Source organism: Gorilla gorilla, chromosome 3 (genome assembly GCF_029281585.2).
Source record: "Gorilla gorilla gorilla isolate KB3781 chromosome 3, NHGRI_mGorGor1-v2.1_pri, whole genome shotgun sequence".
NCBI lineage: Eukaryota > Metazoa > Chordata > Mammalia > Primates > Hominidae > Gorilla > Gorilla gorilla.
In genome coordinates, this window is record NC_073227.2 from 186,142,021 (window position 1) to 186,157,947 (window position 15,927).

The window sequence follows — 15,927 nt, forward strand, 5'->3', positions numbered from 1 at the left end:
GGTGGAATCACACAGGAGAGGCAGCTGAGTAGGTAGGAGGGGCCATTGGACTGAGGTCCTGAAATTTTGGTCTTAATCAAGAGTTGCCTTGAGAGAAAGCCAGTGGAGAGTGTTAAGCAGGAATGTGACCTGATCAGATTTATATTTTGAACACACTGGCTGCTGGGTGGAGAATGGATTGGAGAGAGGTAAGAGAAAGTTAAACTGAATATTGGATCATTTAATTTGCTTTCTAGTACCGCTTTGACAACATTTTCAGAATGTGGGTTTTCACTTATTCTTTGGGAGAATATATAACTGGGATAATCCAGCAAGTCTCAGGGTGCTGTTTCAGGATTTTAATCCTGTTTTGACAGTAGTTATTAGAATGTAAAATGCATTGGTTACTAAGTGGAACTGCAAGAAAAGTAAGAAAAATAGTCTGGTTGTTTTAAGACTGGGATCTTTAATGGCTCTTTTTTCTCTTTGAGAAGTCTAAAAAGACTGACTTTTAATAAGACTATTCAAATGTTCTTTTTCCCCACTCCTATGGGTGGGGCACGGGTAGCCTTGGCTTTCTGCTGGTGTTAATGTGAGTGGGTCTCTGTTGACCTGGGCATGACTCACTAAACTGCAGGGAAGGTAACACCAAGTGCTCCTTCCCTTGGGGTGAATGACCTGAGTTTTGGGACAGACTCTGGTCTCGAGCCAATTATTTTACTTGTTTGAGCCTGACTATAAAATGAGAGGAATGGACAGGATGGTGTCTAAGGTTCAGTGCTGCTCTGACATTCTCAGCCTAGAGATGTTTTTCCTGCTTACCTGCAAGCCCTGTGGTGTCCTTGCCTGGCCCTAGGATTATTTATAAGCTCCAGTCTTCATTCATCTGTTTGCCCCTTTTTGGATGTGAACTCTATAACTGTGAGATAGTACCTTCTTGTTCTTTGTGTGGCACCCTTTCAGCAGCTAGTATGTCACTGGGCTGGTAGTTGATGCTGATTTTCAGAACAAAGAATGACCTTTGAATAGCCAGAGTGTTGGCTGCCAGGTCTATAACCTGGACTGTTTTAATGAAAGCGCCAACAACAACAGTATTTTTAAAAATGGACTGTCGTTGGAGTTCATCAGACCTTTTTAAAAATGTCATTCCCTTCCACTCTTAAATCTTATAGCCATTTTGAGTAATTCTTTAAAAAAAAATCTCTGAAGAGGCCTATTCCTTATACAGCTGAAAATCATTAATTATTTCCTGTCCTTGCGTCAACTTCCTCTTGCCCAGAAAGGGTAGCTGAGAGTGGTTTCCTGACTTCTGGGAAGGGAAAACTTCCTTGTTCTCACCACCCTGCCCTTGGGCTCTAACCTCAAAGTGGTAGAGCAACAGCTGTACTCCGAACAATGTTAATGTGAACCTTTGGCTAATGGAAGCAAAATTTTAGGAATAAAAGTCACTTTCAATTATGGCTGATGTAAGGTGTGGTTGTGGGAATGGGGGTAGGAAGACAGGAGTTCTGTAAGGTTTAAGTTACAGAATTAAAATTGTTTGACAGAAAAAGTACATGATATTTTATTGTTTTCTTAAACTAATTGTTTTTAGACAGGAGGCCCAGAGACCTAGCTTTATATCCCAGCCTGGTAAGAGCTTGAATATCTTGAAATTATTTGGTTTAAAAACCCTGCAGTCATATGTAAACAATGTATTCAACAAGTATTGGTGAGCACCTAATCAGCTAATATGCCTGAAAGGCTGTGTGGGATCCAAAAACAGTATCAGACTTACGCCATGCCCTTTGAGTGTCTAGAGAGCTGCTGGACACATACAGAGAGGAGGATGAGGCAGTGAAAAAGTGTGCAAATCGTGGGTGCCCAAAAGGATTCTCATGGGGAAAATTCACACAGCCCACAGAGGTGGGCTTCAGTTGGGCCTTGATGGGAGTGCAGCAGGATTCACTGAGGGGATGGAGTGGGAAGGTCTTTCCGGGCATGATTAATTGCACAAGCCAGGGAGGGAATAAACGTCATCTGTTGGATAAAGTGAATCAGGGGTTCATTCTGGGGAGTCTGTGCAGAAAAGGTTAGGAAGCAAGAGAAGAGCAGAATTGTGGCAGGCTTGAATAGTATGATGAATTCGGACTTAATCCTCTGGGCAGTGGGATTCAGTGAAGGCTTTTGAGAAACGGAGCATCATGCTAAGATTAATGATGTTGGAGTTGTGAAAGGATGGCTTTTAGGTCAGCAGTGCATCTCTGGTGGGAAATTCAGATCTTAACTCTAAATTTCCCAAGTGTGGATGTGGGAAATTTTTCAAAACACCAACATTTTCAAAATCAACCCAATAGATCTTCACAGAATGCTTATAATGTGCAACACACTGTATTAGGTCTATAGAGGGGACAGAGAAGCAGACTGTACCCCAGGTAAGTTTTTTCTTTTTCTTTTTTTCGAGACAATCTCACTCTGCCACCCAGGCTGGAATGCAGTGGCGTGATCTCAGCTCACTGCAACCTCCGACTCCTGGGTTCAAGCGATTGTCCCACCTCAGCCTGCCGAGTAGCTGGGATTACAGGTGCGTGCCGTCACACCCAGCTAATTTTTTATATTTTTAGTAGAGACAGGATTTTGCCATGTTGGCTAGGCTGGCCCAGATAAGTTTTATTGACAAAATTAGATTGCTAGCTTTTGGAGAAGACCAAAGAGCAACTGTTGAAAGGTGGCATTTTGTGTTTAAAATAAATTAAAAAAAAAAAACCTACTGTTTTTTAGGCTATAGGATAAGACTGTACTTGAGCTTTAACAATTTCAATGAGTATTAGTGGTGGGGGCACAACCTATTAGCTTTATTTACAAGGAATGTAAGTTTGATCCTTAATATTTAGGAGTTGAAAGTGTTCAGTAAGGATGAATCATATGAAGCAATTCAAATGTTCACCTTTATATCCTGTACAACCCATAAATATTGAGTTGTTCATTCATAACAGCAGTTCTTAACATTCCAGAAGATATTTAAGCAAAATAGCCTGACCTGCCCTCTTAAAGGAATGGTTATTGTGTTTTTCCTCCAGGATTTTAGGCATCATGGGACCTATATCACTACTAGGATTAGATTATCTGATGTGCATCCATAAAAACATTTGATTTGTGGCTGTTGAATTTTGGCTAAATTGTTATTGTGGCTATTGTATGAATTCATACTTTGTTACTTAGATGGCAAGTGAATTAAACAGTGAACTTAAGTGAGTCTCCCTTTTTCTTCAGGTATACCTGAGATATTTTGATACAGGTATATAATGTATAATAATCACATTAGAGTAAATGGGATATCCATGACCTCAAGCATTTATCCTTGGTGTTATAAACAATCCAGTTATACTCTTTTAGCTATTTTTAAATGTATCATTAAATTATTATTGACTACAGTCACCCTATTGTGAGACATATTTTACTTTTAAGAAGATAGACACCGTGCATTTTAAAAGCAGTGACAGGTTTTTCTCAGTCTTAGGAATTCATTCATTTTATATCAGAAGACCCAAGGATGCCTTAGTATGTTCAGGCATGTTTCATACCTTTTCAAAGCAGTTTCTTTTTTTCCTGAGAAGGACCAATTTTCATGATATAATTTTATTTAGGAGATGGAGTGCCTTTCTTTATTCTGTGCTATTTGAGTTTTATATTAAGCCTATCTAACTCCTGTTCTTTTCCCTTTAGATTTGAGCTTAGAAGCCACTTTCATTCTGAAGCTTTTCCATAAGGTTGGGCCTAGCTTCTCCTGTGTGTTTCCAAATATCCCACACTTGCCCCATCTTAAAGTCATGGGTTCATTTTATAATCACTTATTTCCTTGTCTGTCTCCCTCACATGACTGTAAACTTCATACTGTCATGGCTGTTAATCTTGTTTATTTTGGTAAGCTCACACGGTCCTTGATAAGTGAATGAATACATGCAAATTTTGCTAAATAACAACTTATTTATACCATTATTTTGGAGGCCTTCTTTTCCTACAGTTTATTCCCTCATTAGATTTCAAGTAATAGGAACATAAACTTAGAAATTCACCATGGAAGACTTTGCATATGGGCTGCTAAAAGAAGTTTTTTTTATTTTTAGTGCCAGACTTTTCATTCGTAGCTGTCTCACTCAAAACATTCAGCTTCTTGTAAGCATGCAAATTTGGAAAGAGGTAAGGGCCAGACTCAATGTACACACACTGATATACACTCATTTTATACTCAGTGACCCAAACTAGTAAGAGTTTGTTAGCTCTCTCATCTCTGAATGCTGTTTTAAAATATGTTATTACTGAAGACAGATAAAAAATTGAATACTAAAACTAAGCATGTCCTTAATTTGTAAAGTGTCTCTGAGACCTAACCCAGGATGTGGCTGCATAATATTTTAGCAGTGTTTTAACCTTATTAGTTAACTAACATCAACTAATAAGTCAGTAAGGCCAAGTTAATTATGTAAGTGACAGCCAGCAGGTATTGTGTTAGAAGGTTTGGATCAATGAATAATTGTAATTGAAACCAAATGTAATTAGTTATGTGATTTTTGAGGTGTTCAGGTGTAATTCCACTTGTGTTCCATCTTGAAACTAAAGCACTAGGAGGGATTACTGACAAAAGGAAAATAGGCATAAAGATGCACTTGACTCATGTTTGAGTTGTGTTCAAATCCCCAGGTCACAAAAGAGAAACCTGGATTGCTTTATTCTAGAGAGACCATGCATGCTCTGCTGACCCTGCTTACCTCCCTCCAGAGTTTCTTCGCTCCCACCCTTCTCTGTCCCCACTCTTCTTGGCCCACAGTTCCTCATTCTGCTTTGCTGCTTCAGGTCTCCGTGTGATAGTACATCATGTTCTCTTTGGGATTCTTTTGCTCCTTCTCGATCCAGCTAACTCTTACTTGTTTTTAGAACTCAGCTTAAGGCCAATAGCTGCAGGAAGCCCTTTCTGATCCCCAGTCTGATTTAAATGCAGCCCCCCCCACCCCAACCTTTCCATAACATCTTTATTACAGTGCTTTCCACTTTATCCTATAATTTTTGCATTGCCAGTTTTTTTTGCTGGTCTTCTTAAGGGCAGAGATGGTCTGGCAGTACTTTGTTGAATGAATGAACAAACTTTGATTTTTAAAAATATTCTGTAGAGGTAGTGCTTAAAACCCACTAAAACTGGAGCTTTTATTAGCTATATATAGAACTTAAAAATACTTTCTAGTATATATTACGTCAAAAAATAAATTATTTATAATTTATTTATTATTTCTCTTTCTTGTTTTATTCAAACTTTAACAGATCTTAAAACCGTATAGCTTTAGGTTTTGTGTAGTGGTCAAGAGGCTCTGGAGTCAGCCTGTGGATTCGAATCCTGGCACTGCCTCTAGTTGGAGGACTTTAACCTTGGTTTCCCCAGCTATAAATTTGGGGATAAAAATAATACCTTATAACATTGTGGTGGGCACTAAATGAAATAATACATGCAGGTAAAACTCTTGCATAGTACCTTCCTGAAAACACTGCTGACACCACTGACTTTTCCACCCTAGTTATATGTGAACCCATAGAATTCATAGAATTGCAGAATGGTTTTATATTCTTAGAGCAGATGTTAAACTTTGTCAGTTCTCTAAAATGATCTGGAGGAATTATAAATTAGTGATACTGTGCCACCTTTTATGACTCCAATACGGGACCTGCTTTATGTCTCATACAACATCATGAGCCATTAAACTGGTAACACACGAGCCATACTATAATCTAAATGGCATAGCAGTCTCATCAGCAATGAGGCCCTGGGATGCAGTCATCACTGATGCTGGGGTACTCTTTTTTTCTTCCATTTCTCCTAAACTGGAAGGAGAATAGTTACCAGTAGGCTCTCCAAAAAGTTTTGGCATGAACTTTATGGGAACAAGTTTGCAAGCAGTATGGACAGGTGGAAAACTTCAAGGACTTGGTCAAGCTCATGGAAAATGTTGCTTGTAAGCTACTAGAAAATTACAGAAGTAGGCAGGCCACCTTTTTAGGAAATAGAACAGTAGAGGAGGGTGCCAAGTGTGACCTGCATGCACTATGCACATAGACATAAATTCAGTGCTTGGGTATGTGAGGTGTGGAAGGGACATTTGCTTTCACCACACCTGTTTCAGTCATTCATAGTATGACTACTAGCAAGGCAGGTTTTAGGCTTTGGAGCCTTTTTGCTTGTTCTAGAATAAGCATCAGCAACGTTTTCTGTTAAAAATATTCTGTGACATTATTAATTACCTGGAGAGTATGATCTGGCACCACGCATTGCATGTCAAAAATGCTCACCACATGTTTTTGAGTGAATTATAATGGATGTTTTAAAATTAGAGATATAATAATTATGGTTGCTGAATAATGGTTTTGAGGTAACAAAATGCTTTTTTTTTTTTTGAAACAGAGTCTCACTCTGTCACCCAGGCTGGAGTGCGGTGGTGCGATCTTGGCTGAATGCAACCTCTGCCTCCCAGGTTCAAGTGATTCTTGTGTCTCAGCCTCCTCAGTAGCTGCGATCATAGGTGTGGTCTACCATGCCTAGCTAATATTTGCATTTTTAATAGAGGCTGGGTTTCACCATGTTGGCTAGGCTGGTCTCAAACTTCTGGCTTCAAGTGATCCATCCACCTACCTTGGCCTCCCAAAGTGTTGGGATTATAGGCATGAGCCACTGCACCTGGCCAAAGTGTTTTTTAACTTTAGATGTAATATTTTCTGGCCTTGAAGGATGAGATATTTTGTATTGGTAAAATGTTGTGATTAAGTTAAGCTTCAAATGTGCAAAGCCTTTTAAGCAGCAAGTGTAACTGAATATAATTTTATCATTGCTTGATGAACTAGGGTCTTTTAAGATTTTTTTTTTTTGAGAGGGGGTGGGTATTTGACCCAATTTAGTTTTCGGTATGTGTTTTTTCTTCATCTTCATGTCAGACTACACCTGCCACTTCTGCCGCTACTTCTTATTCAGACAGCCTCTTCTTTTGCAGTCCATTGATGGTTTGCTGCCAGTAATTGCCTTTAGGTTGAGAAATCAGTAATCAAGTTTGGGAAGATTTCTGTGTTTTTCAAAGGCAGGATTCTTAGTGAGGGTCCAAGGCATGTTGGACCTTTATCCCAGCTGTTTTCTATGTACTTCATGTTTAGGGATCACGTCCCAAAGGATGGCTGTCTTTTACGTTAGTCTCCACTTGATGAAAGTGGGCTTTACTGTAATATTTTTGCATAGGATGTTCAATACATTCATTATTGATATCATTTAAATTTTTTCTCTCTGCTTTTTACACAGTCAAAATTTGCTGTGCGATGTCACAATTGTGGCAGAAGACATGGAAATTTCTGCTCATAGAGTGGTGCTGGCCGCCTGTAGTCCTTATTTTCATGCCATGTTTACAGGTATGAAATATTTAATTATGGGCATTTTAAAAAATGTATTCAGATCTGTGCTTTTCTTACCACATTTTCTTTTGTTATTGACATTTTACTTTTATGAAATGAAGAATTATAGTGGAAGAAAATGTTCTTGCTTTATTCCAAATTCCTCTTCGTCTTTGTTTTGCGTTGTTGGGGGTCAGTAAGCCTATACATAGGTACACTCACAATTTTATGCTCAACTTTCTCCCTGTACGTTATACTTATGTATATTAGTTTCTGCCATTTATAATAGCTTTTTGGCACTTTATTATTTTGACAAAAAGAAACCACTTTACATTTTTTAAAATGATTTTTATATTTGTTTCATCCAGTGTTACATTGAACAAAAAGATGTTTATTTAATATCCTTCATTTGGAAATATAAGAAAATAAAGCGATTTATCTATAAGCTTATGTTCTACTTTGGCAACTGTGAAAATATATAGAATGATTTTAGTCCTTCTGGAAAAGAAGTAATTTATGTCTGTCACACTTGAATCCCTTACTCTCATTCTTTTTTAAAATATACTGTACAAAGAAATGAAGTTTTTATCTGTTACATCAATGAGTTTATAATCTTAGGGTATTGGTATGCCAAATAGAAAATACAAATAGAAATGTAGTTATACCAAAAAGCAAAAATACAAAGCTCTTCTTACTTTAGAAACTATTAAGTATTTCTGGTGCTACTGTTTTACTAGATACTTCAAGGCATACAAAAACAATGTGAACATGCTTCCTGCCCCAAAAGCTTCCTGTGTAGCTAGGCAGATGGATGTGCACCCTTTAATAGGTAATAGTGTATGGAAGATCTGAGTGCTCACAGCAGTGGTCAGACGTTGAGGGCTGTGACGGGCAGCACTGAGAGAAGGATTTCCCCAGACCTGATGGATTGAGGGGTTTACACAGATGAAGATGAGTGTAGAAGGTCAGATGGAGAAGACAGACTGAGTGAAAACTTTTCTGGGTGTCTTGGGAGTAGTGAGGAGACCAGAGCCCCGCTCAGTTTTCAGCCTTTTATGATCTTGCTCTTCCAGAGCAGAGTTAAATAATCAGGAATGAAGAAGGATAGCAGGTGGGCTCTGAGCCAAGTTTGGGAGGGTTGCCTTTCAGCTGAGAGCTGAGGTTGATCTGAAAAGTCAATACCCGTGAAGTGAGACTAGTCAGATTTTTATGTCTTGGGGTTCACTCTAGTCTCTTGATTTACATCTTATTTATTACTGCTGGACACTTTTCTAGAGAGAGAGAGTCTCTAAGGCTTGTAAGAGAAGGATTCGATCTGGAATGTGTTGGGCTACTTTAGGAATTACCTTGTAAAGTGCTGTCCCCTTGGTGGCCTTCCTTCAGCTGACACTGCTGTTGCCACTTACTTGTTGGAACTACTAGGTCTTTGGAAAACTTAATCTGTGCTTCAGTTTCCCCATCTGGAAAATGGGAATAATAATATTACCCACATCCTAGAGTTTTTGTAAAGATTAAATGAGATCATATGTGTGAATTTCTTAGCACTTGACGCATAGAAAATGATCAGTTAATTTTGACAGTAATTATTATGGTCATCATCACCATTCTTTTTTACTCTAACTTCCTAAATTTCTTTATATTCTGTACAAGATTGGAAAGCTTTAAGCTAGGCTTTTTTTTTTTTTTTGATAAATGTTTTATTGTCCACAGAGTGACAAAAATAGAGTGATTAACTTATACCTGTAAGATCAAGGTTAGTTTTCTTTCCCCTCAAATGGCTTTGGAGACTTAGTGTCTCCAAACTCCCTGAGCCTTAGACATCCAGTGAAATGGATGCTAGGTAGAGATAGGAGAGCTTATTATGTCTTTAGCTCTCTTTTCTGTTTGCTTTATAATCTAGACTGCATTTCGGTTTCCCTCTTCTGTTTTTGTCTAACGGTTCTCTATGCTTCATGATTTAGCTGACGTGGTTTATGAATATGTGAGCTTTGCCTAATGAAGGGAATGAGGCATTGAAGACATTCTGATTTTCTAAGTATTTATAGTGTATTACAACTAACTAGTAGGTAGGTGCTTTTGCAGTTCAACTGGTTTCTGTCTGAGAATATATCTTTTATGCTTAGTCAAATTTTAGATTGCTATGCGCTAAAGTACTTGAAAATAGGAATACTATGTTAATTTCTGGCACATATACAAAATGTGAATTGAGTACCTAACTTTTTTTTTACTAGTTTATTGAGGCATATTTTATATATCATAAAATTTACTCATTTCAGGGCTGGATGCAATGGCTCACACCTGTAATCCCAGCACTTTAGGAGGCTGAGGCAGGTGGATTGCTTGAGGAGTTCAAGACCAGCCTCGGCCACGTGGTGAAAACCCACCTCTATCAAAATATAAAAAATCAGCTTAGTGTGGTGGCACTAGCCTATAGTCCCAGCTACTCAGGAGGCTGAGGTGGAAGGATCACTTGAGCCTGGGAGGCAGAGGTTGCAGTGAACCAAGATGGTGCCATTGCATGGTAGCCTGGGTGACAGAGTGAGAAAAAAAAAATTACCTGTATTAAGTGCACAACTCACTGATTTTTAGCAAATTTACTGAGTTGTACTGCCATCACCATAAATCAATTTTAGAACATTTTTGTTCTCACATAATGTTTTTGAGGTTCATCTGTGTCATAAATGTTTCAAAGGAAGGTTTGCTGTTCTTATTGCTAAATAGCATTCTGTGTGGATAGACCGCTTTTGACTTTCCATTTACCAGTTGATGGATGTTTTTGTGTTGTTTCAATTTTTGGCTATTATGAATAATACTGCTGTGAATATTCATGCGCAGTTCTTTGTGTGGACATATATTTTTATTTCTCTTGGGAGTAGATATCTAGGAGTGTAATTGCCGGGTCACATGGTAAATTTATACCTAAAAAAATCTGCTAAGCTGTTTTTCCAAAGTTACTGTACCATTTTACATTCCTACTAGCAATGTTTGAAACTTCCTATTTCTCCACATCCTTGCCAACACTTGCTACCGCTTTTTAAAAAATTATAGCCCTTCTAATGGGTGATGAAGTAGCATAGTATTGTAGTTTTAATATGCATTTTTCTAATGACCAATGATATCAAGCATCTTTCTATATGCTTATTATTTAGGCTAAACTTTTACGGTTTTTCAGCAGTAGATGTTATTTGACTTTTTAGCAATCTTTGTACTGTTTTCTTCTACTTTTGAATCTACTGTTTAGCCAACAATTTGGCAGAAATTAGATAAAAAAGATAAAGGCCACTTTGGGAAGCTGAGGCAGGTGGATCACGAGGTCAGGAGATTGAGACCATCCTGGCTAACACGGTGAAACCCCGTCTCTACTAAAAATACAAAAAAAAAATTAGCCGGGCCTGGTGGCGGGCACCTGTAGTCCCAGCTACTCGGGAGGCTGAGGCAGGAGAATGGCGTGAACCCAGGAGGTGGAACTTGCAGTGAGCCGAGATAGCACCACTGCAATCCAGCCTGGGCGACAGAGCAAGACTCTGTCTCAAAAAAAAAAAAAAAAGATAAAGGCAGGGCGCAGTGGCTCATGCCTGTAATCCCAGCACTTTGGGAGGCCAAGGTGGCAGAATTGCTTGAGCCCATAAGTTCTAAACCAGCCTGGTAGAAATAGGGAGATCTCATCTCTAAAAAGATTTTTTAAAAAATTTACTGAGCATGGTCACACGTGCCTGTATAGTCAGTCCCAGATACTGGGGAGGCTGAGGCAGGAGTATCGCTTGAGCCTAGGAAGCAGAGGTTGCACTGAGCTGAGATAATGCCACTGCCCTCCACCTGGGCAACAGAGTGAGAATATGACCCTGTCTCAAAAAAGGAAAAAGAAAAAAAGAAGACACAGGGATTGGGTCTAGGTAATTTAGTGTATGTAGACTCATTTAAGTATTTGCCAGAGTATGAGTACTTTGTTTCTTTGTTTTTCATGGTCTGAAACCCTGTTAAGCTTTTTTTTTTTTTTTTTTGGGTAAAAATTATGGTGAGGTTAACAAGTAGACCATTGGATGCTTTCATTCCACCAAACATCATGTACATTTACATTCTCTTGCTCAGGGACAGGGAGTTTCCCTACTCTTCTTTTGTTTTCCTGTGACTAACCTATTAGGAAATGGGGAATATGCAGATGTTCTTTGTTGGGTATTACTTTTAATCTCATAAACTGTAGGTGAAGTTTTCATTTAAATTATATCACCTAAGAAATAATTCTGTTACTCGTCATAGTTCCAAGTATTTGAGTAGAGAAGGGAAGTGAAAAGTAATTCTGTGGTGTAGTCACAGGGTTTTACTTTGTGAAGTATGGGCCTATTTAGAGCAAGGCCAAGTTGTTTAACTGTTACTTAAGAAAGAACATACCAAATTGGGTTCTCGTGTTTTTAGATTACTTCTTGGTTACAAATGTGGCATTTAGAAAGCTGTTTGCTTAACACATACTTTGAGATTTATTTGTGCCACAGGCTAACATTTCTGAAATCTGGTGGGAAGTACTGAATACTAAATTTTTATTTTTAGCCTTTTTTTGGTGTGCTTTTTGATTTCTTTTGTTATATTGAACATGATTCAGTAAAATAAATTAGAATAGGAAAAGACAGATTATTGTTTGAGTGACTAAGAAGTAAGATTTTAAAAAGCTATATACATGGTTATGTTTGTCTAAGATTCATGCTTTCATTCATCAAGGAATATTTATTGAGAATCTTCTCTGTTAGGCATTGTCCTAGGCTTTGGGGACTAGAGTGATGAATAAAACAGATAAGTTCCTGTTCTCATGATTATAGTTAGGAAGAAGAAGAAAGGTTAGACAGTAAGTAAACACACAAAAGATAATTTCTGGTATTGATGATGGCTCTGAAAAAAATTAAATAGAATGTTGCACAAAGAACTTAAGTTGGAATGCTTTAGGCTGCCTGTAACAGCAAACGCCACTCAAACTGGTTTAAATACTAAGAAAGCAGGCTGGGCACCAGACATGATTGGATCTATAGCTTGAAAATTTCATCAAGAATCTTCTTCTGTCTCTCTACCCTTCTATCCTCAATAAAAATATCCTAAGGTTTGTTCCTCTCCTAAATGAAAGATGCCTGCAAGAGTGGACCCAACATCTCAAGGAAGGAGGACTCTGTCTTTTAGGAGCTAAGAAACCTTTCTCAGAAGTTACACAAACCAGACCAAAACTGGCAGGGCAATGCAGTTACCATGTTGGTCTTAGATTTGCTGTAGAACTGGAGAGTTACATACTCTGACCATCATAGAGAGTGGCTGGTGGGCCACCCAGGTCAGCTTGCCAAACTGAAAATGCCTGTGTGTCAGTAACTGCTTTGTAACCTAAGAACAAAAAGGTGGTAGTGATTAGAGTAGATGACAAGTGGAACTTGCAAAGTAATGGAATAAGATTTGTTTATTAAACATAGCTATAAATTTGTTATTTATTTCTTAGAGTTTCAGCATAGTCAGAGTTTCTGTGTTACACTTTTATTTTTTTTTCAGATGTTTTGTGTGCTAAATAACTGAAATTAGAATCATAGAATTTTTAAAATGAAATGAATTTTAGCGTTTATCTTTTTAAACCTATTCACTTTTCATTTATTCATTGGATAAATTCATTTTGCAATGGATAAGTGAAGTTACCAGTTTATGTTGGGCTTCAGGAGTCCTGATTAAAGATCCTTGAGTTGGAATTTTTTTTTTTTTTTTTTTTTTTGAGATGGAGTCTCGCTCTGTACCAGGCTGGAGTGCAGTGGCATGATCTCAGCTCACTGCAGCCTCCGTCTCCTGGTTTCAAGCGATTCTCCTGCCTCAGCCTCCTGAGTAGCTGGGACTATAGGGATGTGAGATGGAAATGTTTTTAGCCATATATGTGTTCTTACACTTTCATGATTTGGAGGACTTCCTTTTTTTTCTCAATACAAGTAGATAGGAGACTGGGTGCAGTGGCTTATGCCTATAATCCCAGTACTTTGGGAGGCCAAGGCGGAAGAATCATTTGAGGCCATGAGTTCAAGGCTGCAGTGAGCTGTGATTACACAATTGCACTTCATCCTGGGCAACAGAGTGAGACTCTGTCTCAAAAAAAAAGGTAGAGATGATGTGGTATTTGCTAGTGAAAGTGCTTGGCTCACTCTGTAATGTATAGTGATGTTCAATAAATGTTTGTTGACTGAAATCCTACATAGCTAGAATATCCATCTTTAAGACTAATTTTAAAGTGCCATTAGTTACGTTAAGTAAAAATGCTATATTTTATGTATTTATTCAATTAATTTATTTATTTACTTATTTATTTATTTGGTGAGATAGAGTCTTTCTCTGTCACCCAGGCTAGAGTGCAGTGGTGCGGTCTTAGCTCACTGTAACCTCCACCTCCTGGGGTCATGCAATTCTCCTGCCTCAGCCTCCCACATAGCTGGGATTACAGGCATGTACCAGCATGCCTGGCTAATTTTTGTATTTTTAGTAGAGATAGGGTTTCGCCATGTTGGCCAGGCTGGTGTTGGACTCCTGACCTCACATGATCCGCCTGCCTTGGCCTCCCAAAGCGCTGGGATTACAGGCGTGAGCCCCTGTGCCCAGCCAAAATGCTACATTTTAAATTGGCACTTGCTTTACTTTTTATTCATCTAGTCATTTACTTATCTAACCAGTATTTATTGGGTTTCTACTAGATGTCAGACATGTTATACAGAGATAAGAAAGGCTTCATCCCTGTTCTCAGTGAGCTTAAGAATTCAGAGGAGGAGAACTAGGTAAAGAGTTGATTATGACAGAGTGGATTTGCATGAGGTACCCAACTGTACCTAATCCAGCCTTGGGCCACCAACAGATAAGGCTACCTAGAGAGGTTCCAGTGGAGATTAGCCTGGGAAATGAGTGGGTGGGGAGACAGAGAGGACAATGTTCAACAAGAGCATCAGGGGTAAGACATTGCCTGGTGTCTGTAGAAAACAACAAACAGCTTCTCAATAGTGTATTTCAAGTTTAGAAATAGCGGGAGGAGAGAGAGAAGGCTAGATAATGAATCAGGGGCTGGACATGTGTGCTTGGACTGGGAGAAACCAAAGGATTTTTGAACTCCATGCTCAAATTTGTGGAGTCAGTACTGGAGGCAGGAAAATAATTAGGAGGTGGCTACATTGGTGTTAGCAAGAGATTATAGGATCCCCAATGGTGAGAAGGTGAGAAGATTTATTTGAGATCTATCCAAGGTTAGTTCTGCAAGTTTTAGTGAACTGTGGGACTGGTGGGTAAGGAAGAGGAGAGAATCAAGGATGACTCTCACTGAGGTTTTTAGTATAGGTGTTTGTATGGATAGCATAATGTAGCTTCAGAGTTCTGATATAACCTCAGAGTTATGTGATCAAAACATAAACAAGAAACTATAATCTCTATAGAGACTATAGGAGGTTACAAATGGTAAGGATAAACTATGTACAGTATCATTGGGTAGCCTAGTTTTTTTTCTGTTTGTTTTAAATAGGACAGAGTCTTGCTGTGTTGCCCAGGCTAGTCTTGAACTCCTGGGCTCAAGTGATTCTCCTGCTTCAGTCTCCCTAGTAGCTGGGATTACAGGAGTGAGCCACAGCACCTGACTCTCATTCATAGTTTTTAAAATGCATTAGCAATCAGAAATCTCACAAAGCCATACTGTTTAAAGATTTCCTCTGAAAACACAGCAAAGGGCAAAAACTAAGGTAATAATGTAACAACTGGAATTAGATATAAATAACCTTTACAGTACTCTTTAGTATGGGCTTTGATTCATAGTAATTAGAATTTTTAAACCATTAATACAGTCATGGGGACATTTTTTATTTTTCTTACTGTTTTTGTAAATTAATATAAAAATATTAAAATGTTTTCAAAACAGTATATAATTGAAATTGAATTTATTGGAAGCAGATACAGTTTTCTGGGGAGAAAAATAATCTTAAAAATGAAAAATATTTGAACTAGCAAAATGCATCTTATAGCAATACCTTAAAAACTATAATATTAAAAACTGTTTGGCAGAGAACTAATTATTTTTCAGTCATACATGTAAATTAAAGTCCCACTTGGTTTTGCCTAAGGTAAGTCACGCTTCACTGAGTACTGGCTGTTTGGCTTTGTGCTCATGTGGCCCCAGGCCCTGAAGGGCTTTGCATATTATTGGGGCTCTGTAGGTGAATCAGTTATGGCCTTTGTCTCAAGTCCAAGTGGGAATCACCAGAATGTCTTAACTTTTGGCACAAAAGAGGCTTCAGTTTATACAGACTATCAGTTTATACCCCAACTATTCACAGGATCCAGCAAGAATAGGATAGAGGAAGGTGCCTTATATGTGGCTGAAGACTTATTTTTCTGTATTCCTTGACCTTCCTTTTTCCCCCTTTCTGTAAGCAGGGGAAAAACATTTGCTGTAGCACCAGACATACAACTCAGTCCCCTTTCATCCTGCTATGTAGGTATAGGTACATCTTTCTCATTAACTCTCCTACTTCTCTTGTCACACAAAGAGATGTTTTTCTTCCTGGGAAGTAG

The 15,927-nt window shown here is 38.4% G+C and overlaps 1 protein-coding gene across 7 annotated transcripts in view; it reads left to right on the forward strand.

Annotated features, from left to right (window-relative positions):
• KLHL2 (kelch like family member 2) overlaps positions 1 to 15,927 on the forward strand; it is a 115,172-nt gene that overhangs the window by 13,743 nt on the left and 85,502 nt on the right. For 4 of the 7 annotated variants that reach the window (XR_010133531.1, XM_055384706.2, XM_055384708.2 and 1 more), the window contains one exon: positions 7,289 to 7,395. The exons of 1 other annotated variant lie outside the window; for it this stretch is intronic. Coding sequence is in view for 5 of the 6 variants with exons in the window: in XM_055384706.2 (XP_055240681.1) it covers positions 7,289 to 7,395 (107 nt within the window). In the remaining variant the exon portion in view is untranslated. Of the gene's footprint in view, positions 1 to 2,276; positions 2,543 to 7,288; positions 7,396 to 15,927 lie in introns of those variants that run through there. 2 more of the 7 variants (XM_055384707.2, XM_004040591.5) reach the window with 2 other exon arrangements.